Source organism: Bos mutus, chromosome 2, assembly GCF_027580195.1.
Source record: "Bos mutus isolate GX-2022 chromosome 2, NWIPB_WYAK_1.1, whole genome shotgun sequence".
NCBI classification, from domain to species: Eukaryota; Metazoa; Chordata; class Mammalia; order Artiodactyla; family Bovidae; genus Bos; species Bos mutus.
This window is the reverse complement of record NC_091618.1, coordinates 14569773-14593945: the sequence shown is the minus strand read 5'-3', so window position 1 is coordinate 14593945 and position 24173 is coordinate 14569773. Positions and strand designations below refer to the sequence as shown.

Genomic DNA, 24173 nt, shown 5'->3' with positions numbered 1-24173 from the left:
TTGGCGAGCGGAGACTACTGTCTAGGTGCTGTGCTCGGGCTTCTCATTGCGATGGCTTCTCTTGTTTCAGAGTATGGGCTCTAAGGCACGGGGCCTTCAGTTGCGGCTCCCAGGCTCTAGAGCACAGGTTCAGTAGTTATGGAGCACAGGCTTAGATGCTCTGCACCATGTAGAATCTTTCCAGATCAAGGATGGAACCCGTGTCTCCTGCACTGGCAGGCAGATTCTTTACCATGGAGCCACCAGAGAAGCCCTACTTAATTAATTTAATTAACCCGCCTGCTAATGCAGGAGACATAAGAGACTGGAGTTTGATCCCTGGAGAAGGAAATGGCAACCCACTCCAGTATCCTTGCCTGGAGAATCCCATAGAGACAGGAGCCTGGTAGACTACAATCCATGAGTCACAAAGAGTTGGACTCGACTGCAGCGACTTAGCACACAGCACACATTTACTTTTTGGCTGTGCCTTGGCATGCAAGATCTTAATTCCCAGAACAGCAATCGAACCCATGCCCCCTGCAGAGGAAGCGTGGAGTCTTCCACTGGACCGTCAGGGAAGGCCCTCAATCTATTTTTAACACAGCAGTAAGAGCCATTCTTTTAAAATGTAAGTCTCAAAATGGCTCCTGCAGAAGCCACAGGCCCCAAAGCCCCACATGATCTATCCTCCGCCCTCAGGCAGCCTTTGTGTCTCAGAGCTTGCCCTTCCCAAGTTTCTTGCCCTTTGTCTCAAGTTTCTGCCTCAGGCTGTTCCCTCTGCCTGACTGCTCCTCCCCTATACCACTGACTCCCTCACCTCCTTCAAATCTTTGCTCAAAATTCACCTTCTCTATGAGACCTTCCCAGTGTATCCTCTTTAAAGCTACAAACTTCCCCCAAATATGACACTCCTAATTCCCCTTTCGTTGCTCTGTTTTCCCCTTAGCACTGTCACCTTGCAGCACACCATACCATTTATTTGTTTGGGATGCTTACTGTCTATCTTCCCTGTGAGCTCCCCAGAGACCTTATCCACTGCCTGCTGCTGCTGCTGCTAAGTCGCTTCAGTCATGTCCAACTCTGTGCGACCCCATAGACAGCAGCCCACCAGGCTCCCCCATCCCTGGGATTCTCCAGGCAAGAACACTGGAGTGGGTTGCCATTTCCTTCTCCAATGCATGAAAGTGAAAAGTGAAAGTGAAGTCGCTCAGTCGTGCCTGACTCTTTTCGACCCCATGGACTGCAGCCCACCAGGCTCCTCCATCCATGGGATTTTTCCAGGCAAGAGTGCTGGAGTGGGGTGCCATTGCCTTCTCCAGATCTATAATCTAGTAAACTATAAATCTATAACCTAGTAAATTTTACCAATGATTTGTTAGACATGAAGGGAGAAGTATGCTGCTGCTGCTGTTGCTGCTAAGTCACTTCAGTCGTGTCCGACTCTGTGTGACCCCATAGACTGCAGCCCACCAGGCTCCCCCATCCCTGGGATCCTCCAGGCAAGAATACTGGAGTGGGTTGCCATTTCCTTCTCCAATACATGAAAGTGAAAATGAAGCCACTCAGTCGTGTCCGACTCTTCGTGACCTCATGGACTGCAGCCCACCAGGTTCCTCCATCCATGGGATTTTCCAGGCCTAGTGCACAGTCAATGTTCAATAAATATTTGTTAAGTGAGTGGATTAACTCAGTATTTAAAAACACCTTAAAGGTGAATCAGAACATATACCTCTTGAATTAGTAGCTGTAAAAAGGAAAAGGCAGTCACTCTTATGCAATGGGAAAGGAAGGGTCTTGGGACTCATCTACTCTCTAGGAGGTTCTGGCTAGGGTGCCCCTAATTCTTTGGGGTGGAGGTTTGAAGGGGTTCAAAGAACACATACCGCAAAGTATAAGGACCTCCTCTTGGCACCCAACATCAGCAGGGCTGGAAAAAGTTCAGACATCCCTTCATCCCTCCCACCTTTCACCCCAATTCAGGGTGCCTCAGTTTCCATCTTCTGAATGTCCACCTCCCCCCGCAAGGAAGAGGAGACAGGAGTGGGGAGCAGAAAGATGTACAATCTTCGCCAACAGGTATTTATTGAGCTCCTTATGTGTGCCAACACCAAAGAGGAGCACACAGAGGTATTTTAGATAAGGTCCCAGCTCTCAAAGAGCATCTTGATGACCAGGGGAAAGGAAAAGGGGACAGGGAGAAGCAGGTGTTAATCATAGGCCTCTCTCCTCTCTTTGGTGGTCTTGGAAGTCAGGGGGGCGCCCAGAAAGGACAACTTGGACAAGTGTCCAAGACGTATATGCACAGGCCACACATGTACAAGACACATGTGCAGAGCCCACCCAACTACAGATCCTGTGTACAAGACACGAGAAGTGTACGTGTCGCACGTGGGTGGGCTTCACATGCTGAGTCCGAATGTGCACAGGCCACATGGGTATGACCCAGGAACTGCACCCCCCAGCCAGGTTGGCTAGGTGGTGGGGGGCTGCAAGCCCCCGTCACCTAGGCCCCTCAGGGCTGGGGCTGGTACTGGCCCTCCGTGGCTGTGAAGAAGTCCTCCAACACGCTGCGCAGGTAGTCAAAGGTGGGCCGTTCTTCCGGGCGCTCCTTCCAGCACAGCATCATAAGCTGGTACAACTCCTCCGGGCAGTTGTCAGGTCGTACCATGCGGTAGCCTCGCTCCAGGTTCTGAATCACCTCAGGATTGGTCATCCCTAGAGGTTGATGGGAGAACTGACATCAAGGCTCCAGGTTTCGGAAGCCCAGAGACAGGGGTGATGGTCAAGAAGATATTTGACAACAGGTATGGTGTGAGCACCAATCCAAAGGGATCTTGGTCTTCATCGATGGTAAGGATGGTAAGGCTATATTGGCAGTACCTTCGAAAGGTCAGTCATGCCACTTAGAGTGTCTGCTATGGCTTAAACATGTAGAAACACAGACGTGTTTGGCTGTGAGTCCTTGAGTGATCCACTGAACTTCTTTGAGCCTCAGTTTCCTTATTTAGAAAATGGGATAATAGGAGCTCCTACCTCCTAGAGATGTTGTGAGGATTGAATGAGAAAGTGTGTACACGGCCCTGAGGATGGTGCCTGGAGGAGGAGATGGAGCATAAAGAGCGCCTGTGATGATTATTATTTGGTGGGGAAGGATGAAGCCATCAGGGCCTAGTGCAGGATGGGGGCCCACAGCCAGGACAATGGGGAAGTTTCTCCAGCTCTGGGAACAGGCACATGAGATGCTGCATCAGGAAGCCAGGTGGATCCTGGGCCTCAGCCAGGCAGACCCTGCATCGGGCACAGAAGATTCACTAGGCCCCTCTGTGACCCAGATGAAGTCATCTTTGGACCAGTTCCCTCCCTTTGTACTGAACCTGGCCCCACCAGCGAGGCCCATTACATGTGGACCCCAAGAGATGGTGCTCTGGAGAACCGAATGGTCACAGCAGAAATAGGCTCCCTGTTTCTAAATTACCTGTGTGGCCTCTGGTTTCTCCTTCCTTCTCCTGAGAAGAGAAGCCTAACTCCTAGACATCCTAGCAAAACAGTAGTTTTACTCCTACAAAGCTTCAAACTGGAACCTAGTCAATAGAGACCTCTCTTCCTCAGGCCTTGCCCCTGGGAGCCTCTAGCTATGTGGCCCTCACATTTAAAAATCAGGGCACGGAAAGATACAGGCTAGGAAACAACACTGATGCATAGAGTCAAGGGTGCAAACCAATTGGCTACACCCAGCCTAAATATAGCCCACAGACAGACCCACTTTGACTTGGCCCCGTATTGTGTTTTTAAACAATCTGAATCATCACCAATATTTGGAAATGGGCAAATTTTCCTAAAACTCCAAGCTTTGGCTTTTCTTGAAAATACACAGCTCTGCTTTTTGGGCCCCTGTGTCTTAATAGCAACCATCTGCTGGTGCAGACGAGTTTACCCAGGTCCCCATTACTCTCCATAGTCTCCCTGACCCTGAAACTATGCGTCAGTTGCCATTTATCATCGTGCTTTCATTGCCTTTATTCTTCTAGTAGAAAAATTCTCTAAGGGAGCAGTGTGAGCTCTTGGCAGGATGACAAGAGTATGTTTCTAGCCCCAGCGCTGCCCTTGAACTCTTTGATGGGGCAAGTCCAGACCAGGAAAGGCCTGCATACTCACACCTAATTCTAAGGTGTTTTTACCTTCCCAGGAGCAAAGTTCTGTGCACACTGCTCAGGATGTGGGAAGCTTCTGCCAAGTCTGGCCATCGGGCTGCACGAGCTCCCAACCCGGTCTTTGTGTTCTGTTTCCTTTCCCCAGCGTTTCCTAGCAAGTTCCTTCCAAAAAAATTCCATTCCTGCCCTGGCTGAATTCAGCGGTAAAGAACTTTGTCGAGGAGATAGAGGGAGGAGTGGGAGAGAGTGGGAATTGGTTGCTTACACATCTCTCTCACTCTACATGGAAGGCTTTAGAGGGAAAGGAAGTCAGTGTTTCGTGAGCATCTACTATGAGTCAAGCTCTTTCAAAAATAATCTTGTTTCTCATATCATGAAACTGAGGCTCAGAAAGGTAAAGTCATCTGCCCAAAGTCACCTGCCCAAAGTGATTAATAATAAAACCTAACACCCTTGAGTGTTTTGTATGGGTCAAATACTGTTCTAACCTCACGTTTTACAACTGGGGAAAGAAGCAATAATCTGATCAAAGTCAAACAGAAAGCATCAGTGGCAGATCTTGTAATAAAAAGCAGGCCTTTGGGAACTTCCGCAGCGGTCTAGCGGTTAAGACTTTGCCTTCCAATGCAGCAGCTGCAGGTTTGATCCCTAGTTGGGGAACTAAGATCCCACATGCTGCAAGGTGTGGCCAAAAAATAAATAAAACTTGGAAAAAAATGAAAAAAGAAAGAAGGCTTCTTGCCTCTCAGACCAGATCCTCTTCTACCTACTAGGCTGCCTGTGTTAGAGTTAAAGAAAAGAGCTGGGATTATTGAAGGAAGAGAGATTCAGGGACAGAAATGGAAGCCAGACCTAGGAGATGTGGCACCTGATCGGGGATGCACGAGTGCCATCCCTAGGAGAATAGAGGGGAAGCAGCTGGAAAGGTTCATATTCTGAGCCTGGGAGGAAGTAGAAAGACATGAATTTGCTGCCCTTCCCCATCACCCTTTCAGCTCCTGCCTGGACCCCGACCTGGGTAAGGGATGCGACCATGAGTGACAATCTCCGTCAGCAGGATCCCAAAAGACCACACGTCCGACTTGATGGTGAATGTCCCATAGTTAATGGCTTCTGGTGCTGTCCACTTAATGGGAAACTTGGCACCTGGAGGGAGGGCAGTGAGGTCACCAGGGTCTGCCAGGCCAGACCCCGGAGACCCCTAACTTCCCTCATATCCCATACCTACCCTCCCTGGCTGTGTACTCGTTGTCCTCAATGAGGCGTGCTAGACCAAAGTCCGCGATCTTGCAGCTCAGGCTATGGGACACCAGGATGTTGGCAGCCCTCAAGTCACGGTGGATATAATTCTGCTCTTCAATGAATGCCATGCCCTCTGCAATCTGCAGACCAGATATAGGTCAGCAGTCCTGGGCCAGATATCTGGATCCCATTGCCCTGTGCCCATGCTCAGCCCCTCCCTAGTCTCCTTACTTGGGCTGCCATGTCCAAGAGTTTGTTGATAGTCAGCTTGATGCCTTCGGAGGTCTTGAGAAAATCCACCAGGCTTCCTGTGGACATAAGCAAGAGTTGCTGACCCAAATTGCCCCAGGGGAAAGCTCCCAGACCCTTCTCCCCTAAGTAGGGGTCTAGAAGCCATGTCTGATGTGTGGAAAGGAAGAGTAAGAGCTGAAAATGGAGGAGTATCTGTTCAGAGTAAGGGTGCCTGAGATGTGTGATGCCCTTTTCCTGGGGACTAAGATGCCACTTGGAGGGGTCTGCAAGCTTCTTGCCACGAGTGGGGTGGAACCTGAACTCCTCAGCCAGGCATCCAAGCCCTGAATAGTCCACATCTGCAGTTTCTTCTCTTCCCTGCACTCCTGCCTCTTTTACTCCATCTACCCTAGATAATTGTGAGATTTTTCTCATAGACCATGGGTTTCCACTCCAAAGTCTCTTTGTCCCATTTCTTCTGCTACAGTTTCTTTTTGGTCATGGCTCAGCTAGACTCCTCCTTTAAAAACCCTCTCTAGATTGTACCAGGAATAATAAATTGTATCATCATCATCATCTACCTGCTAAGACTTTTCTATGGCATAAACTCGTTTTCCTAGGGTGCATAATTAAAGCAAGGTTTCTCTGATAGCAAGATTCTTATTTTGTCCATCAATATTCCCAGCCTTCAGTGGATGCATGCTCAGTCACTAAGCTGTATTGGCTCTTTGGGACCCCATGGACTGTAGCCCACCAGGCTCCTCTTGTCTGTGGGATTTCTCAGGCAAGAATACTGGAGTGGGTTGCCATTTTCTCCTCCAGGGGATCTTCCTGACCCAGAGACCAAATTGCATCTTCTGCATTGGCAGGCGAATTCTTAACCACTGAGGCATGTGGGAAGCTCCTCCCAGCCCACAGAAAACAGCAATAAATGTATGCTGAATATATTAAAATAGGAGTATGAAAATAGGTATCATGAGGGAGTGAGGGACCATCTTTCTGGTAGCAGAGGGTAACTAGAAGAAGACCAGGGATTAGAGTGGCCGGAACAGAGCTAGTAACCACTGGCCCTTCTCAAGAGATTAAAACCCTGTGTGAAGATGACAACAACCTGAATGTCCCCATTTGAGTGCTGAATTAGTCACAGACAAAACCTCACCCAAAGGCAGCAAATATGTGGACAGACACTGTCATTCCTCCATTGTGTCCATGGCAGATATTGCTAATCAATCCCAGTGCTCACTTCCAATGAACCTCAGAATCCTCAACACAGAGCTCCAAGCAACTACCAATTGAAGGTGGCCTGCTACTTGCCATTTTCAGAATCCATTAACCAATTAGCTTTTTTCCCTTCCTGAAAGAAGGACAGATTTTATACTCCCAAAGAATCAGAGCCAGATAACAACAAACTTACTGAGCCATTACTATACAGCAGACATTGTTCTAACTGCTCTATATGCATTAGCATTCATCCTCACAAAGATCCTACAAGAAAGTTACTATTCGATGGACTTGAGTCTGGGTGAACTCCGGGAGTTGGTGATGGACAGGGAGGCCTGGCGTGCTGTGATTCATGGGGTCGCAAAGAGTCGGACATGACTGAGAGACTGAACTGAACTGATTGCATTATTATCACCATTTTTACAGACGAGGAAACCATGGCAGAGAGAAGTGGTGATAACCCCAAGTCCACACAGTCCTCAAGCCAGGATTCCAATCCAAGCAGTCAGAGTCCTTAATGACTACTACTTTCTGGATAAGCCTGTTTAGATTTCTGCTGGTATTCTTGAGGGAACTGAGCACCAGAGGCAGGACAGAGACTTGGCCCAAAGCTGGGCCTAGAAATTCCTATTTATTTAAACTCCCCTTCTTTGGGCTCTCAATCTGTCCAACAGTGGGCGAAGGGATGGGGAGAGGCTCATCAAGAACTGAAAAAGAGGGCCTTGGAACAGATCAGACCTCCCAAGGCTGGGAGCAGAAGATATAGAAAAGGAGCTAGGGACCTACTCATCTCCTGAGATCAAGCATCCTTAGATCAAGATAAGGCTTTGAAGAAGGCAAACAGTACTGCAGGTGAGGGAAAATGGGCGTTGAGTCCTCTTCCACAACCTGAGAGGGAGGCCTCGCATGCTGCAGTCCACGGGGTTGCAAAGAGTGGGCCACGACTGAGAGGCTGAACAACCAGAGCCTGCCACCTCAAGCTGGGCTCCCAGATACGGTTCAAACAGCACACCCTCTTCTCCACACACCCTCTGGTCGCCCCTGAAGGTGAGTCTTTGAGGGCTCAGCAAAATTCCTGTAGGAAAACCTCAGTGCACAGCCACGCATAGCTCCTCCCCACTCCGGGAAGGGGCAGAGGACACGGCAGCGCCCCCCAGCGGCCGCGCACGGCGGCGGCGCCCACCGTTCTCCATATATTCCGTGATGATGTAGATGGGCTCCTGGGTGACCACCGCGTAGAGCCGGACCAGCCTCTGGTGTTGCAGCTGCTTCATGAGGTTGGCCTCGGCCAGGAAGGCATCGGGGGACATGCTGCCCTGCTTCAGGCTCTTGACTGCCACCTTCGTGTGCCCGTTGTAGTACCCTAGGGCAGGGAAGGGTTGGGAGGGTCACTCACAGCCCATGTACCCAGAGCTAGGCAGCTGCCCTGAAACAGGGTACTGTCGTAGAACTCTTAGGACCTCGGTAGACGCCTCCCCTCCCCACCTGCCCGCAGTCCTGGAGGGCCTCACTCACCCATCCACACCTCTCCGAACTGGCCAGCCCCCAGCCGCTCCACCAGCTTCAGAGTCTCCCTGGGAACCTCCCACTCATCCTCCCACCACGGCTTCTGGGGCTTCTGGGTCTGGCAGGGGCGGCTCAACCGTGTGCACAGCCCGTCCGAAGTATCTATGAGGTCAAGGGAGGGGCGAAGGGCTGTCAATAAGGCGGAACGGAACTGGGGGTTGGGGGGGGGGGCGGGTGCTCACTCAGTCCCCACCTGGGGAAATGGTCAGGCAGGGGAGGTATGGGGCTGTCACCTGATCTCTGAGGCTACAAGGTACCGCCCCTCACCCACTTGGGTGGGGGTGGGGGGAATGAAGGAGCATGCTGAGAGATGGGCCGGGGACGGGTGGAGGGGGACCCCCGAGAGGAAGTGGGGGAGACAGGCTGATAGGGTAGGGCCCAGGTGAAGACTCCTGCGGTGTGTGCTCACTCATGTAATGGCGGACCAGCTCGTGCAAGCCGGGAAAAGTGACGCGGGGCGAGATGTAGAAGCCGCCTTTGTCCAGGTTACGGATCTTGTAATGTTTCACCACTTCTCCCTGGGTCTGGTCGAAGTCCCGGACCGACAGTGAAAACGATCCTGAACGAAAGAAGGGATGAAGGAACGCAAAAGACGGGGAGGGGTGGCCTTCAGCGAGTCGCCCCTCCGCCAACGCGGTTCCCACGCCCCCCATTCCCGCGGGCTCCTCGCACCCCGGACCTCCGCTAGCGGCCCCAGCCCACGGCCCCCTCCCGACGCCCCGCAGCAGCATCTCCGCTCACCCGCCGTGCTCTCGCTCTCCCGGATCAGGAAGGAGCCGTGCGTGTTCCCCGGCGCCAGGAGCTGCCTCTCCGCGTCCTTGCGGCTCAGAGTCTTGAAGAACCAGCTGCTCAAGGCAGAAGCGAAGGCTTCTTGGATCCGCTGGTCCGGTCTTCCCCCATTACCCTCAAGCATTCACCGCCACCACCCCTAGCACCTCTCCTCTGCTCCGAGGTCCCTGGATCTGCGTCCCACCATTCCCACGACGCGTCCCCACTCACGGTTCGGGCTCCAGGCTGTTCGCTTTGGCCACAAAGTTGAAGGGGATGAAACCTTCCTGGCCCGTGGTCAGGGACTGCGCCTTCCACCACTCGCCGTTCCTGCGCGACGGCGGCAGTTAGCATGGTCTGCATAGCCTCGGACTCGGATGGAAACCCTCCGTCGGAGCCCCCAGTTAGGCCATGCCACCCCACCCTCCAGCTCAGCACTCCGAAGCCTCCCATTTTTGTCTGCAAAGCTCCCACTGCAAGCCGGGACCGCAGGGGTTTGCGGTACTGGAGATACCCTAGGATGGGCAGGGCGAAGGGGGGCACTCACTGCTCCAGGATACGGAGCTGTTCACCCTTCTCGAAGCCCAGGTCTCCGTCGTGAGAAGGCTCATAGCTGTGCAGGGCGATAACCAGGTTGTCTGTAAAGACAGGGGCAGTCAGGGAGAAGACTTCTGGAGCAGACTGGGAGGGTGAGTTCAGGAGTTAGAAGTTGGGGATGGGGGAGGAGATGGAGGCTGACAGCCAAGGATCCACAGGCCTTGTCTTTCAGGCCCTGCTGGTTGAGGTCACCTTGCAGTGGAGAAGCTGGGGGGTTGGATCCCTCGTAGGTGACCAGTGGATCACGCACTTCAGAGCCATTCCGCATGGGCAGCTGTGGGTGTGGGATGAGAGAAGTCAGAGAGCTGGAGACTGGGTGAGACCCTGGCTTGCCTCCCCACTCTCCTGCTCTCCTTCACTTCAGCTTGGCTGGATCTTCTCATTGAATTTGCCCACCACTTGCTGTGGGACCTTAGAAGAGTCCCTTTCCCTGTCTGGGGTTCTTTTCCTTTCTGTGTGGCAGGGGGGCTCGCTGTCATCTCCAGGACCTGTGAGATGGCATCATCATCCCTATGATCTGTTCCTTTCTCCCCACGCCTGCATCCCACCCAACTCCCTCACCAAGCCCCTTGTCTTGCCTCTTACCGTGGTCTTGCCATCCAGTGGGACTATGGGGTAGTGGCAGTTTTCACATACATCGATGTTTTCCATCCAGTCATCTTCTGGGTTTGAGCTGCAGCTACAGCCCATGGTCCCTGGGGGAATGGAGAGGGGGCTGAAAGGGCTCCCCCAACATCAGACATGCTAGGGCCTAGCCCTGGGAACTTCCAGAAGTGCCTGAGATTGTCAGCCCCCCAGCCGCCATTCTCCAGCCGCAGAAAAGCTGAAATGGGGTCCTAGCTCCCAATAAAGTCACACGTGGCCCCCGCTGAGACCTAGGCCCCGCCCTCCCACCTGGGCCGGGTAAACCGCCACAGGCACCTTTGTTAGTCTGGTTGCCCACTTCCTGCCTCTCCCCTCTCCCACTCTCTCAGCCCATCCCCCAAGTTGGGGGACTACCTACTAGAGATCACATACACTTCCCCCAGCCCTAGGGGAGACCTGAGTTTTGATCCTCCCCTACAGTGGGGTGCGTGTACCTCACCGCCTAATTACAAGTCCCCCCTGCTGCCAATGACACTGAATGAGGGACCCTCTCTGCAGAATGTCAGCCATCAGGCCTCTGCTCCCCCAAATCCCCCACAAAGTCTGCTTCAGAGGCTTCTTTCTGCTTCTCCCTAGCAGAAAACCCCTCAATGGCCCTATGGGCCATACATTTTTTTTGTATTTGTTTGCTTGCTTTAGCAGTGGAAACTTTTTGTCAGATGAAATCGAGCGGAACCCCGTATATAAAGCAGGTAAAAGTGGAGCTGTTCTGCCTGAAGCAGCATGGGGATCTCACCCTGAAGTCCCCAGGAGTCCCTACAGAACCTCCTCGCCCAGGGCTGGTCCTCTGGACCCCTGGAAATACCAGTCCTCAGATAAATTAATTTATGCATTCAAGAACCTTTAATATCAAGATCAAATCCATCTCCTCAGTCTATTCTGCAATACACACACACGTGTACACACACACACAGAATCTGTCTTCGGAGCTCCTCTTCCCCAAAAAACTCACACTCTTCTTACAACATGCCTTGCATGTGTGGTTCACCTGCCGTGAAATACTCTTGCCCATCTATTGAACTCTAGCTCAGTCTTCAAGGTTCATCTCAGATATCACCTTCTCTGTGAAACCTCCCCGATGCCCAGTGCTCTTTGCTCCTACAACACTCCACTCTCACCAGCCACAATCATCAACTTCCACCGAGTGCCAGGATGACACTAATTTATGTGTCAGTCCCCCTGCCTTTGCTACCCGCTTGGTGAGATCAGGGATTCAGCAAGAGCAGAGGTTGTGTTTTATTTGCCTGAATGTCCCACCACCCAGGACAATTCTTGTTAATAAATGTTGACTGATATGTGGTGGGTTAATGCACAGATTCTCCCATTTGCAAAGGTCTTAGAAACCACCAAGTCTAACCTCAGATTTTAGATGAGCAAACAGGACCAGAAAGTTCTGCTCAAACTCACAACTGTTACGGGCAGAACAAAGCTAGAGCTGCTAATCCATGCTAAGGTCAACTAGAAATGGGGAGCAGTGGTGGTTTTTTAGTTTGTAAGACTTAAGGACCTATTCAATTATAACTCAATTAAAGAAAAAAAAGAAAAAAAAAAAGATTCAAGGATAGTCCCTGGAGTTATGTTCAAATTCTGGGAATAATACTCATTATGTCACTTTGCTGAAATCATTCTCCTCTAGTTCCACTCTGCCTTTCTGTCAACCGGGAATTGTCATCCCTTCCTCAGAAGCTTAGATAAATGTTGGCTTGGTTTAGAGCTTAGAAAGATTTCCAGGAGTGCTCATTCTGCCCTACCAACCCCTGCTTTGGAAAGTGGAAGAATATGACTGATAAATAATCCTCTTGGCTTTAAGCTCACATTTCTTTTTTTATATATATATTTTTATTTTATATTGGAGTATAGTTGATAAGCTCATGTCTGTTAAACTGAGATACTTATAACCTTTCATGGGTACCGGAAGTCACGGGTGTGTACCTCTCAAAGCATGAGTGTTAAACACATAGTTAAGCCTTATTCACGTAGTTAAATAAACAGATCTATTACAAATAGAGGAAAATACAAAATGTACATGAAATTTTAAGCCAAATCAAGAGACTTTCAAGGAAAGGTGTTCGCGCATATACTCTTCCCCTCCTACTTTAGGAGTCCTGGGGAAACATTTGAGAAATCTTGCTCAGCTCTGTGGCTGCAAATGGCTTTTTTATTTTTTCGATTGCTACTTTTATTATGGCTTAGAACTGATTAACGGCAAAAGCCTCCAGAAAAGAACTGTTTACATTCTGGAACCAGCCTTAGATGAGCTGACTGTCTAGGGTCTGAGGTACTGAGCAACCTGTTTTTTGTGATAGTCAAACAGCCCTTGGAAAACCACCAGCTGGCTATATTATACAGAGAACACCAACATCAGATAAGGTGTCAACTTAGATCAGTAAGTCCCTTCTAGGCCTGACATTCTCAGGGGCTTTGGAAAGGGTAAGAGCAAGATGAGAAAAGCCTGGGGTTGAGAAAATGGGATGAACTGGGGTGCAGCAGTGAGGAGAGGCTGGTAGACCTGCAGAAGAAATCTATGCTGAATCTAGGGCTGGATACTGCACGTGGTCCAGGCTGGGGTCACATGCGGGGAGAAGAGGAGCCACCTGGCCTTGGGCGAGGGTCCAGGAAAACATGCAGGCAGGACCTATACCCTGGGTAAATCTGGACCTGCCAGAGAGGACATGATGATGTCCCTGAAGACTGGGACCAGGTGAAAAAGAATGAAATATTGCCATTTACAGCAACGCGGATGGACCTACGATTATCACACTGAGTGATGCAAACCAGGAAGAGAAAGACAAATATGACATGATATCACTTATATACAGAATCTAAAAGCTAATGCAAATAAACTTATTATCACACTGAGTGATGCAAGCCAGGAACAGAAAGACAAATATGACATGATATCACTTATATACAGAATCTAAAAACTCATGCAAATAAACTTATTATCACACTGAGTGATGCAAGCCAGGAACAGAAAGACAAATATGACATGATATCACTTATATACAGAATCTAAAAACTCATGCAAATAAACTTATTATCACACTGAGTGATGCAAGCCAGGAACAGAAAGACAAATATGACATGATATCACTTATATACAGAATCTAAAAACTCATGCAAATAAACTTATTACAAAACAGAAACAGACTCAGACTTAGAAAAATGATCTTGTGGCTACCGAAAGGGGAAAGGGGTGGGGGAGGGGAGGGATAAATGAAGAATTTGAGATGAACAGATACACACCACTCCATATAAAAGAAATAATTTACTGTATAGCAGAGGGAACTATATTTAGTATCTTGTATAACCTATAATGGAAAAGAATCAGAAAAATATATATATGCATAGCTGAATCACTTTGCTGTATACCTAAAACTAACACCATATTGTAAGTAAACTATATGTCGATTAAATAAAAGACTGGGGCCAGGAGTGAGAAAAAGTCAAGCTGTGTAAAATTAAGGAAAATGGTACTTGGTAACTGTTGGGTATCTGACCCTTAGCGTTTCTTGTGTGACTTGTTTAGTGCCCACGGAGCCCTCCGGCTTCAGGTTTCAGGCCCTGCCCTATACAGAAGTGTGAGTTTTGGAGGATAACACCTGGCAGCAATCAGAAGACCCCAAGACCTGGCAGTGTCAGACATAATTCTGGTGAGTGGCTCCCAGCCACTGGGAGCACATGCGCCTGTGAGGCCCCAGAATAACACTGTAGGCTTGCAAGTGATCTGTTTCTCAGTTTGACAAATTGCATTATTGTTTCTTCAATGCATACTTGGTGGCTTAGCCACTTGGTTCCCAGGTGGCTTAGTGGTTAAGAATCTACCTGCCAATGCAGATGCAGGAGACATGGGTTTGATCCCTGGGTTGGAAAGATTGCCTGGAGGAGGAAATGGCAACCCACTCCAGTATTCTTGTCGGGAAAATTCCTATGGACAGAGGAGCATGGCAGGCTACAGTCTGTGGAGTCGCACAGTCGGACACAGGTCGGACTTGACTGAGTGACTGAACACACACACATACAAGGCATACTTAGTTAAGTCTCTGCTTAAAATGTGAACTAGAAACAACAAAATTAGTACCTAAATGAGGTAGTTTAGTCAGCAAAACCCTCAAAATCATGAGAGCCATGGGGGAGCGGGGAAAAGTACGACAGGGGAAGGGCAAGTAAGTCCTTAGAGGGAAGAGTTTAGAAGCAAGAGTGTAGGGACTTCCCTGGTGGTTCAGTGGTTAAGACTCCCTGCTACCAATGCAGGGATCCTGAGTTCCATCCCTGGTCAGGGAACTAGATCCTACATGATACAGCTAAGAGTTCACATGCTGCAACTAAAATCCCAAGAGTTGCAACTAAGATCCAGTGCAGCCAAAATAAATGAATAAATAAAAGAAGAAGCACCTGTGTAATTCACCAGGCTCATTTTAAAGACGGAGATGGTGTCAGACCAGAGGAGCTAAGTGGTTTTTCCCAATAGCACAGGAGGGCTCTTGGCAGAGGCAGAATTCCAATCAGGCCCCTACCTCCTCTATCCAGGTACTCTGCTCTGTTCTTCACTTCCTGGAAAACCTAAAGAGTGTAGGGAATCCTGAGAGGTGATGGAGACAATGGAGCAGGGAAGGAGGTCTGACAGAATGAAGTCTACTGTCCATCAGAAATGTGACATTGCACTGTTAATAGGCCTTTCTCTCTGAGACAATTCTCCATCTATCTCGAATGCATGTTTTTGGTTTATTTATTTTCAGTTTTTTGGCTGTGCTGGGTCTTCGTTGCTTTTTGCTCAGGTTTTCTCTAAGTTGCGGTGAGCAGGGGCTATTCTTCCCTTCGATGTGTGGTCTTCTCGTTGCAGTGGCTTCTCTTGTTGCAGAGCACAGGTTCTAGGCGAGTGCGCTGGGTGGTTGTGGCACACGGGCTCAGTCACACCTCAACATGTGGGATCCTCTGGGACCAGGGATTGAACCCATGTCCCTTGCACTGGCAGGCAAATTCTTATCCACTGCTCCACCAGCCAAGTCCCCAAAAACGCATGTTTTTGAGTATGCATTTCTCTGGCTGGTGAATACAAGTTTGTGCCTACCGAGGCACATTAATCATTGAGCATCATGTTATGTGTACATACCCATGGGTGTGTAGGAGTCCATGTATGCAGATGGCTGTACAATGAAATGGGGGCATGTATGGTTTGTACGGGTCCCTAAGTAATTGTGAGGTTATATATGCATATATTTCTTTGTACAAAATGTGGGTCCCATTCTAGTCTGATCAAACCAGGTTAATAAATGAAGTTAGCAAAAAGAAAATAAAAATTAAAGCTTAATATAAATTTCTCATTGAAAGTAAGAGAGGAGAGGAATGAAGAAAGAAAAAGAAAGAGGAAGCAGATCCAGAGAATCGCCAGGACTCTCAGAATCAGTAACAAAAGGCAGATGCTGGAGTGAATGAAACAGGACATTCTTTTCTCCCAACTCAAGAATTCAAGGTCAATGTGTGTGTGTGTGTTAGTTGCTTAGTCATGTCCGACTCTTTGCAACCCCATAGACTATAGCCCACCAGGCCCCTCTGTCCATGGGATTCTCCAGGCAAGAACACTGGAGTGGCTTGCCATTTCCTTCTCCAAAAGGAACTATAGAAAGAAAGAAAGTAAAGTCATTCATTCGTGTCCGACTCTTTTCGACCCCATGGACTGTAGCCTACCAGGCTCCCCCATCCATGGAATTTTCCAAGCAAGAGTACTGGAGTGGGGTGCCATAGGAGGAACTTTGTAGATTCTAGACCTTCTCTGACTGGTGTCTATAATGTTCTCGGTCAATCTCAAGGTCTGTCCATGGTCCACAGAGGGCTTTGTGCCAGTTATAAAGGGCCACCCCTCCCTGGGGTTTCAAACTTGGAGAGTGGAGCGAGGGCTAGATTTCAGGTCCCATCTGTCTTGTCGCTTCACAGAGCCCAACACACACAGCGCCCTGCTCATTGCAGTTTGTTTAGTCACTGTGGTGTCTGACTATTTGTGGCCCCATGGACTATTGGCTGCCAGGCTCCTCCACCCGTGTAATCTCCCTGCTCATACTCCCTGTAGAATTGGTCAAAAATCCCGGATTTCATGAAGTACCTGGACCAAATTTTCTGATCCCAGAGTTGTTTAGGAATCATGCCACAGTGAGCTCTGTTTTGCACTTCCCTGGTGGTCCAGTGAAGCAGTCAATGCAGAGGGCTTGGGTTTGATCCCTGGTCAGGGAAGTAGATCGCACTCGCTGCAACTAAAGATCGCTCGCGTGGCAACTAAGACCCGACTCAGCCAAATTAATTCGTTACTTTTTAAAAACTAAGAAAACCTGAATACAGTGTGACTAAACTAAATAACTATTATTTAGTTAATAATAAAGCATTGGTATTAAAACAACAACAACAAAACCATAACAAGCTCTGATTCTTGCCAGCTCGTTCACTTTTACCAACTCCATAGATATCATCTCACTTGACTGGGCCTAGAATGTGTTTTGTCCCCTTAAAAAAATATACAAGACTTTCCCTCCCCTGAACTGTAAACCTATTCATTTATTGAACATTCTGTCCAAAATGTGTGCCAGCTTCTTGCCCAGGCAATGTGTGTGTCAAGAGCAGGCAAGCTATTTCACTGACCCAGGCTACTGCCATACTATGGGCCACATTGTGGCAAAATCTGTTAGGAATAATTTAAAGCATTTTCTTGGCCTTTTTCTTTGGTCAAGATTTGATTATTGGCGAAGATACATATGTTCAGTGAAGAGCCTGGGCTGTGGATGCCCGTGCCGAACCCTTAGCACGGTACTTGAGAATCAGGGTTGACAGGCATGGCAAGTAATTTCTAGTGGGTAAAACAGGGATGCATCCTGAATTCCTTCCTTTTTCACATGTTCCTCTTTGATATAATACTGGTTTGGAATAAACCCTGTGAGTTCACAGAGTTCACAAAAACAGAGAACAAAAGGATGAGTCTTTTCTTATATGCAAATAAGATGGATTTAGTCTTACAAACTGAGAGTGGTTTGAACACAGAACTGATTCTCCTAGTTAGTTATTGCCATAAACAAGGGCAATAGAGTGATTATTCTAAAGCTTGTATTTTGGGTAGAGGTCCTCCAACTAGTAACTTGTATATATTGAGTAATTCCTCTTATTGAGTCCCCTTCCTTATGTACCTCTGTCTGTATTTTGCATCATGTAGGTTTTATCAGGACGAAGTATTACTTAAAATTTGGCAATCCGCACCACTCTATTAAAGTTTCCGGGAGTCTGCTGATCAGAGAGGTTCAGCTCACCATGTCCATGTCATGGTCATCCAAGTTCATTCCCAAGGCCTCCCAGCCGTTCCCTGACAGAGGACCTTTGGGCAGGTTACTACACCTGTCTAAACCTCCCTCAGAGAATTCCTGGGTGGTCCACTGGTTGGACTCCGTGCTTCCATTGCAGGGGGCACAGGTTCAATCCCTGGACTCTGGTCAGGGGACTAAGATCCTGCATGCCTCGCAGTGTGGCCAAAAAGAAAAAGAACATAAACCTCCCTCAGTTCGTTTTTCTTCAAAATGGAAATTAAAAATGGACCCGCGTCCACGGCTGTTGTGAACATAATATGTGATCTAGAGATGACCTCATATAATAAAGTACTTAACATGGTACACAGTAAGGACTAAGTAAATGAAAATTGTTATTTGAGGCCAGCATGGGTATTTCATGACCCCAGACTTAAACATATTCATTTTCCTTTTTGATTTTTGGCACTTCCACAGACCATTTTTCACGTTTAATATATTTACCTCAAATGAAAACTTTGCTACCATAAATGGAAAACAAGTACAGAACACGGTAAATCGAGTGTACTTTTTTTTAAAAAAATGGAAAATTAGTATCACCATCTATAAATGGAAATCAGTATATATTAAAATAAACACAGGGTATAATACCTAAATTCACATTTGCACATGTTCATTCATGACCCCCTAAGATCACTCACCCGCATCAGTGACGAGGTATCTGGGGAAATGCCGCACTGTGGAACAGAGCTCTGAGCTTAGGCCTCACTTGGTAGGTGAGAGGAGGCATGACTTTCTTACGTGGTCAGCCTACCGATTACAATTTAATGGGTACATCTTATGTGCCAGGCTCTGATCTAGACTTTCGGACACACAGGTGAATAGTCAGAGGTTCCTGTCCATTTGACTCTGCCCTCTGCGACAGAGGTGGGTGCCCCACTGGTGGGTCACTCTACTTTCACAGGAGGCAGTAAGGCCTATCTTTAGCTCACTGGTCAGTAACTCCTGACAACACTAACAACACCAAACAGCAATACTGTCCAGGAAGCAGCATCTTAAAATCACCACATTGCCCACTAACCAAGTTCACAATATTTAGCTAAAACCACTGTGGTTTTCGGAGAAGGCAATGGCACCCCACTCCAGTACTCTTGCCTGGAAAATCCCATGGACGGAGGAGCCTGGTAGGCTGCAGTCCATGGGGTCGCTAAGAGTCGGACACGACTGAGCGACTTCACTTTCACTGAAAAGGTGAGGTAGATCTCCACATAGACATGGAAAGATGTTCCAGAGATAACATGGCAAGAAAGTCACAGAACAGAATATAGAGTATAAGCCTATTTGCATTTATTTTTTAATGTTACATTTATTTACCTGTTTGTTTATTTTTGGCTGCACTGGGTCTCTGTCGCCGTGTGAAGACTTTCCCTAGTTATGGAGAGTGGGGGTTACTGTCCAGTTGCCCAGCGGCGTGTGAAAGCAAACGTGTCTGTGGACACAGGGATAGAACCTGTGTCCCCTGCACTGGCAGGCTGACTCTTAACCACTGGACCACCAGGGAATCCTCCTATTTGCATCCGAGTATGAGTATGGATACCTAGGGGATTCTTTTCAGCCAGATTCTGTGCTAAGCCTTCATTTGCATGACTTCATGTTAGTCACATAGTAATCCTATCAAGTAAGTGCTATTATTATCCCCATTTCACAGATGCAAAAACTGAGGGCTAAATGGGGTAAAGCTATTTGTCTGAGGCCTCATAACAAATAAGTGATAGAAATAAGTAGCTGAACCTCAGGCTATCTGTTTCCAGGGATTAAGTTCTTAACTAATATGCTTTTCAGTGGCCACGTAGGGGAAAATCTAGAAGGGTGTACACCAAACTGTTCACAGTAAGCATAGCCCACGAGTGAGATTGGAGGGAGCTGCATTTCTTATATTTCTGTATATGTCTCTGTACTGTTTAAAATTTTTTTTTTAATATTTATTTATTTTATTTAGTGGCACGGGGTCTTAGTAGCAGCATGCAGGATCTTTAGTTCTGGCATGTGGGATCTAGTTCCCTGACCAGGGATCGAACCTGGGCCCCCTGCACTAGGAGCACAGAGTCTTAGCCACTGGACCACCAGGGAAGTCCCTACTGTTAAAATTTTTAGAAGCAGCCATGTGCTAATTTTATAATTGAAAACCAGAAAACAACCAAGTCCCCACCAACGCAAAAACTCTGGTAAGACACACAATCCTTTGAGAAGAATCAACCTTACAGCTGTCCTTCCACTGCTCCCCTTGTCTCTGGAGGTGCAGGCAAGGAACTAGGGATACAAGAAAAACGGTTCTGCAACCACCGAGGTCTGAGAAACACTGGGTTAGACAAAAGCAAACAGCTGCCTTCTCTGGGGAGACTTTCAGAGTTTCCACAAGCTAACACTGATAGAAATTTCACACGGGACACTTCATAGTTGAGGCCGTATTGATTTGGACCCAGAACTGTTTTCTTCCCGGACGCCTCATGGGACTAGCATTCTTTAGACCAAGCATTGGAAATATAGCTCAGATACCTTCCAACCAACACCTGGATGGAGGGCCCACTTGCCTCCATCCCACCCACAAACTCAGCTCCCCTCAGCATTGCTTTCACTGAATTGAGCTTGGCCTTGAAGCCATCAGCTTGTGGGTGTGTGCATGGATTTATAGGATCCCACTGTGGTGTTGGAGAAGACTCTTGAGAGTCCCTTGGACTGCAAGGAGATCCAACCAGTCCATCCTAAAGGAAATTAGTCCTGAATATTCACTGGAGGAACTGATGTTGAAGCTGAAACTCCAATACTTTGGCCACCTGTTGCAAAGAACTGACTCATTGGAAAATACCCTGATGCTGGGAATGATTGAAGGTGGGAAGAGAAGGGGATGACAGAGGATGAGATGGTTGGATGACATCACCAACTCAATGGACATGAGTTTGAGTAAGCTCCAAGAGTTAGTGATGGACAGGGAGGCCTGGTGTGTTACAGTCCGTGGGGTTGCTGAGTCGGATACGACTGAGTGACTGAACTGAACTGAACTGAACTGATGTGTGATGTATATGTGGTCCCTGCCTCTGCCTCTGAACATCCATGCACACCTACATTTTCCAGTGATGATATGAATGGTATTTAGGCTAGGGAGGGAAAGATTGTGTGTGTGTGTGTGTATCTATGTGTCTGTAGGAAGGTATTGTGGGACCCTCCTCCAAGACAGACCCTGTGGGCCAGCCTAGAATTCTCACACCCACTAGAACACACAGGAAACAAGCTCATTTGCAAAGCTACACCACAAGTGTAAAGGAATGGGCTGCCCACTGGCCTGCCAAGGTGCTGAGTAGGAGTAATTCCGGGTATGGACAGCTCCCCCCGCCAACACCCCCACCACACATACACCCTTGGGTGCACCATTTGCAGGAGAAATGGTTGCCTAACCTCTGTTAAGCACCTTCGGCATGCCAGGTACTACCCACGGAACATCACGGCCATTTTCGCTTTGATTTCCCACCAGCACTCTGTAAGGAGGGATTTATTATTGCCTCTTTACCAATAAAGCAACTGGAATTGGAGAGGTGAAGTTATTTGTTCAAGGAAATGGCAGAACCAGAATTGTGCCTGGGTCAGCCTGACTGTGAAATGCATGTCCTTTGCGCTACACCAGACCCGCTAGCTCTCTTGTGTTTGGTCTTGCCCTGAGGTCTCTGCCCTCCTAGGACCCAACGAACAACCCAGAGACAGTGACCCTGGCTGCATATCCTAGGTACTCTGCAAAATGGGCCTTTGTTCTCATAACCGCCTGACTCTTCCAGGAAGCCTTCCGATCACCCAAGGGAAGCCTCCTCTCGACCTCCTCCGGAGCTTCCGCCCATTCTCTTGCTTCATCACTTGGCCTTTTTCCCTTTGAGAAGCACCTCTGTCCCAGAGCCTCGAGGGCGAGGGACCCTGAATCATCCTTCAGCACAGGCTGGGTGGGGGATGGCCAATGCCAATCCAGGGTCTGGATGAGTCTAGGGAAGACCCAGCTTGTTTTCTAGGCCCCACAAGAGGCTGCAGGCCTTGGAGCTGGGGACAAAAGAAAGACTGCAACATGGCTGAGAGAGTGGAAACTGTTTCAAGAAAAACTCCAATGGCAGTGGGGGAGGCAGGGGAAACCTGGAAAGTGTGGCTCAGGTGGGGATTTACCCCATAAACTGCAGGGTGAGAGCTAAAATGAGGGGGTGGACAGGGAGCTGATTCTGCCTCCCTGGGCCTCTGCCTTCCCAGGGTCTGAAGCAGGACCCAGCAGGACCCACTGGCCCTAATCAGGCAGTGGCAGGGGTGGGGGAAGTGGACAGGAGGGAGCAAAGGCAAGAGGAAAGGACATCCTGTGCACACTTGGCAGGGGCAGGAGTGGCAATTTTCCAGATGGAAACCCAGACGGTCCTTGCCCAGGGCCAACAGCACCCCTGTCCAGGATAAAAATAGCCCTTCCTCTTCCCTTCTCCCATCATCCTCTCACCCCCCAACTTCCTGGAGTCCTGTCAGATACTTCCGCCCCAGGCCCCATCCCAGATGATAAATATCCCCCTGCATGCCCATCCATTCCCAAAGGAAGACCCCCTGCCTCTCTCAAGCAGTGTGGGTCGAGGCTAAAGTCACTTCTCACGTGTCTGTCGGGATGCTCTTGGTGACTCCCCTCACTCTCTCAAGAGAGTCTTGTCACTGGGGTCTGCACCCAGTGACAAGCAGAAGGACTCTTGGGACCCTTGACACAAGCCTGTCCATCACCTTGCTCCAAGGGGGAATCACATCCTAGGCCATCACCTCTCCCAGGGCCATCACCCTCTCTGCCTCTGCGTTGCTGACGGACTATGGGGAGGGAGCGCTTTGCCAATCTGGGGCTCAGGAGGCTTATCCATCATGGGATGAGGGGCTGGATGTAGAGATTTCTGAAGGCCTTTTCAGTACCTAAGAGATCCCCAAGGAAAAAGCTCCCAGTGAGGTTGGCGCTGATGGCAGGCAGTGTGGTAGAAGCAGGAGGCAACTACACAGGAAAGAGGCAATCTGGCTGTTCAGCCTGCCTCCCACCTGACCTCCAGGTGTTTCTGACCCCAGCCTGAAAGGCTGCTGCATCCCGGGGGAGCCTGACCCCAGGCCCAGCTGCAGCCTTCTGCTCGCAGGTCCCACACCCAGCCCTTAGGCCCCTGTTCCCGGCACTCCTTACCTGCCCAGCCCAGGAGCCCCCTGGCCCCATTCACATGGTCTTCCTGGCCTAGCCCGGCTGCCCAGACACAGCTTCGGCTCCCCTCACCGTCGTAGCCACCGGCTGTCTCCCCGCGCCCACGTCCCACCCTGACTTCCTGCCTCCTCCTGAGGGCTCCGCAGCCAACCGGGCCCCAGCAGCCCAACCGCAAGCCTCCAGCACCCCCAAGCTTCCTGCTGCCATCGCCCCCTGCCTCTCAGCCCTCGAGGGTCCTTTCACCCCAGTCCAGGCCCCATTCACCTCGAAGGTGGCACCCGGAGGTGGAGGAGGATACTGGATGGAACTTCCTCCGCCCCCCCAGGGAGCACCTGGACCAGAGATTCAAGGGCCGCCTTGAAGCCCCAGTGAGCAAGAGGCAAGTAGACACCCACTCAGCTTTCAGTGAAGGGCAAGCTGCACGGCTGTCAGTCTGAGGGCCAGGTGACCCTTGTAATACAGTCGGAGGGCAAAAGTAACATCACCTCAGATTCAGGGGGGAACAACATCCCTGGAAAATCACTGGAGGGGGGATACGATGCTAGACAGTCAGATAGATACCAGGCGCACACAGCTGCTAGCCACACAGTGGAACCACAGCCATGCCATCTCAGGGCATGGGGCAAGAGCTTTATTATTTGCAGAGGGGAGGCTAATACCCCTCTTACAGACAGTCTGCTGGACAACAGGCTGTTCAAGGAAGCAGACAGGACAACCCGGTATCTTTAAGGGAGTAGAGTCACAGCCTCTTTTGTGGGCAGAGGGCAGGACAACACCCCCTAATTATGGTTGGAGAGTAGGGCAATCCTTCTAACTCAGGCAGAGACAAGGCCACAGCCCGTCAGAGGCGAAGGCCTGACACCACCTCCTGCAACAGGTGGGAGACAGAACAAACACTCCTGCCCAGGCCCCAGGTGCAGGCGACAGACAGGCAGGAGGCAGGGACCCTGTCACAAGGGTCAGGCCAACAATCTCCCTTTCCCCAGGAGCCAGGCTGAGGGCCAGGTCACCAGTGTTATGAGGAACTCTACGTGGCCTCTCGCGGGCCCAAGAGCTGGGCCTTGACCGCACCCATCGGAAGACAGAAACCTGTTGCCACCGCCTGAGCCTGTACTGAGGCAGCAGGCTGGGGGAGGGGAAGCCCACAGAGCATTGTTGGGGTTTGTGAGGTGGAAGCTGATGCTGTATGCACCTTCAGCTGCTGCGGAGAGAAGGGGGAGACAGGAAATGGGTGGGGGGAAGAGGAAGCCTGAG

General features: G+C 49.5%; 1 protein-coding gene and 1 non-coding gene across 3 annotated transcripts; both read right to left on the bottom strand.

Moving 5' to 3' along the window:
• Window positions 1-1516: 1516 nt before the first annotated feature.
• LCK (LCK proto-oncogene, Src family tyrosine kinase) lies at window positions 1517-23023 on the bottom strand. Of its 2 annotated transcripts, XM_005906204.3 has the most exons (13): window positions 22905-23023; window positions 10344-10453; window positions 9951-10032; window positions 9709-9799; window positions 9393-9491; window positions 9135-9238; window positions 8803-8952; window positions 8343-8495; window positions 8011-8190; window positions 5607-5683; window positions 5362-5515; window positions 5148-5279; window positions 1524-2697 (listed from the first exon to the last, which is right to left on the bottom strand). In XM_005906204.3, exons 2-13 carry the CDS (start codon window positions 10446-10448, stop codon window positions 2495-2497), a joined length of 1530 nt encoding a protein of 509 aa, XP_005906266.1. In that variant the 5' UTR covers window positions 10449-10453; window positions 22905-23023; the 3' UTR covers window positions 1524-2494. The 2 variants fall into 2 exon arrangements, with proteins under 2 accessions (XP_070240804.1, XP_005906266.1); XM_070384703.1 differs by lacking the exon at window positions 22905-23023 and having other exon boundaries at window positions 1517-2697; window positions 10337-10431.
• TRNAR-CCU (transfer RNA arginine (anticodon CCU)) lies at window positions 19741-19813 on the bottom strand. The gene has a single exon. It is a non-coding gene; the product is annotated as a tRNA-Arg (tRNA).
• Window positions 23024-24173: the final 1150 nt, after the last annotated feature.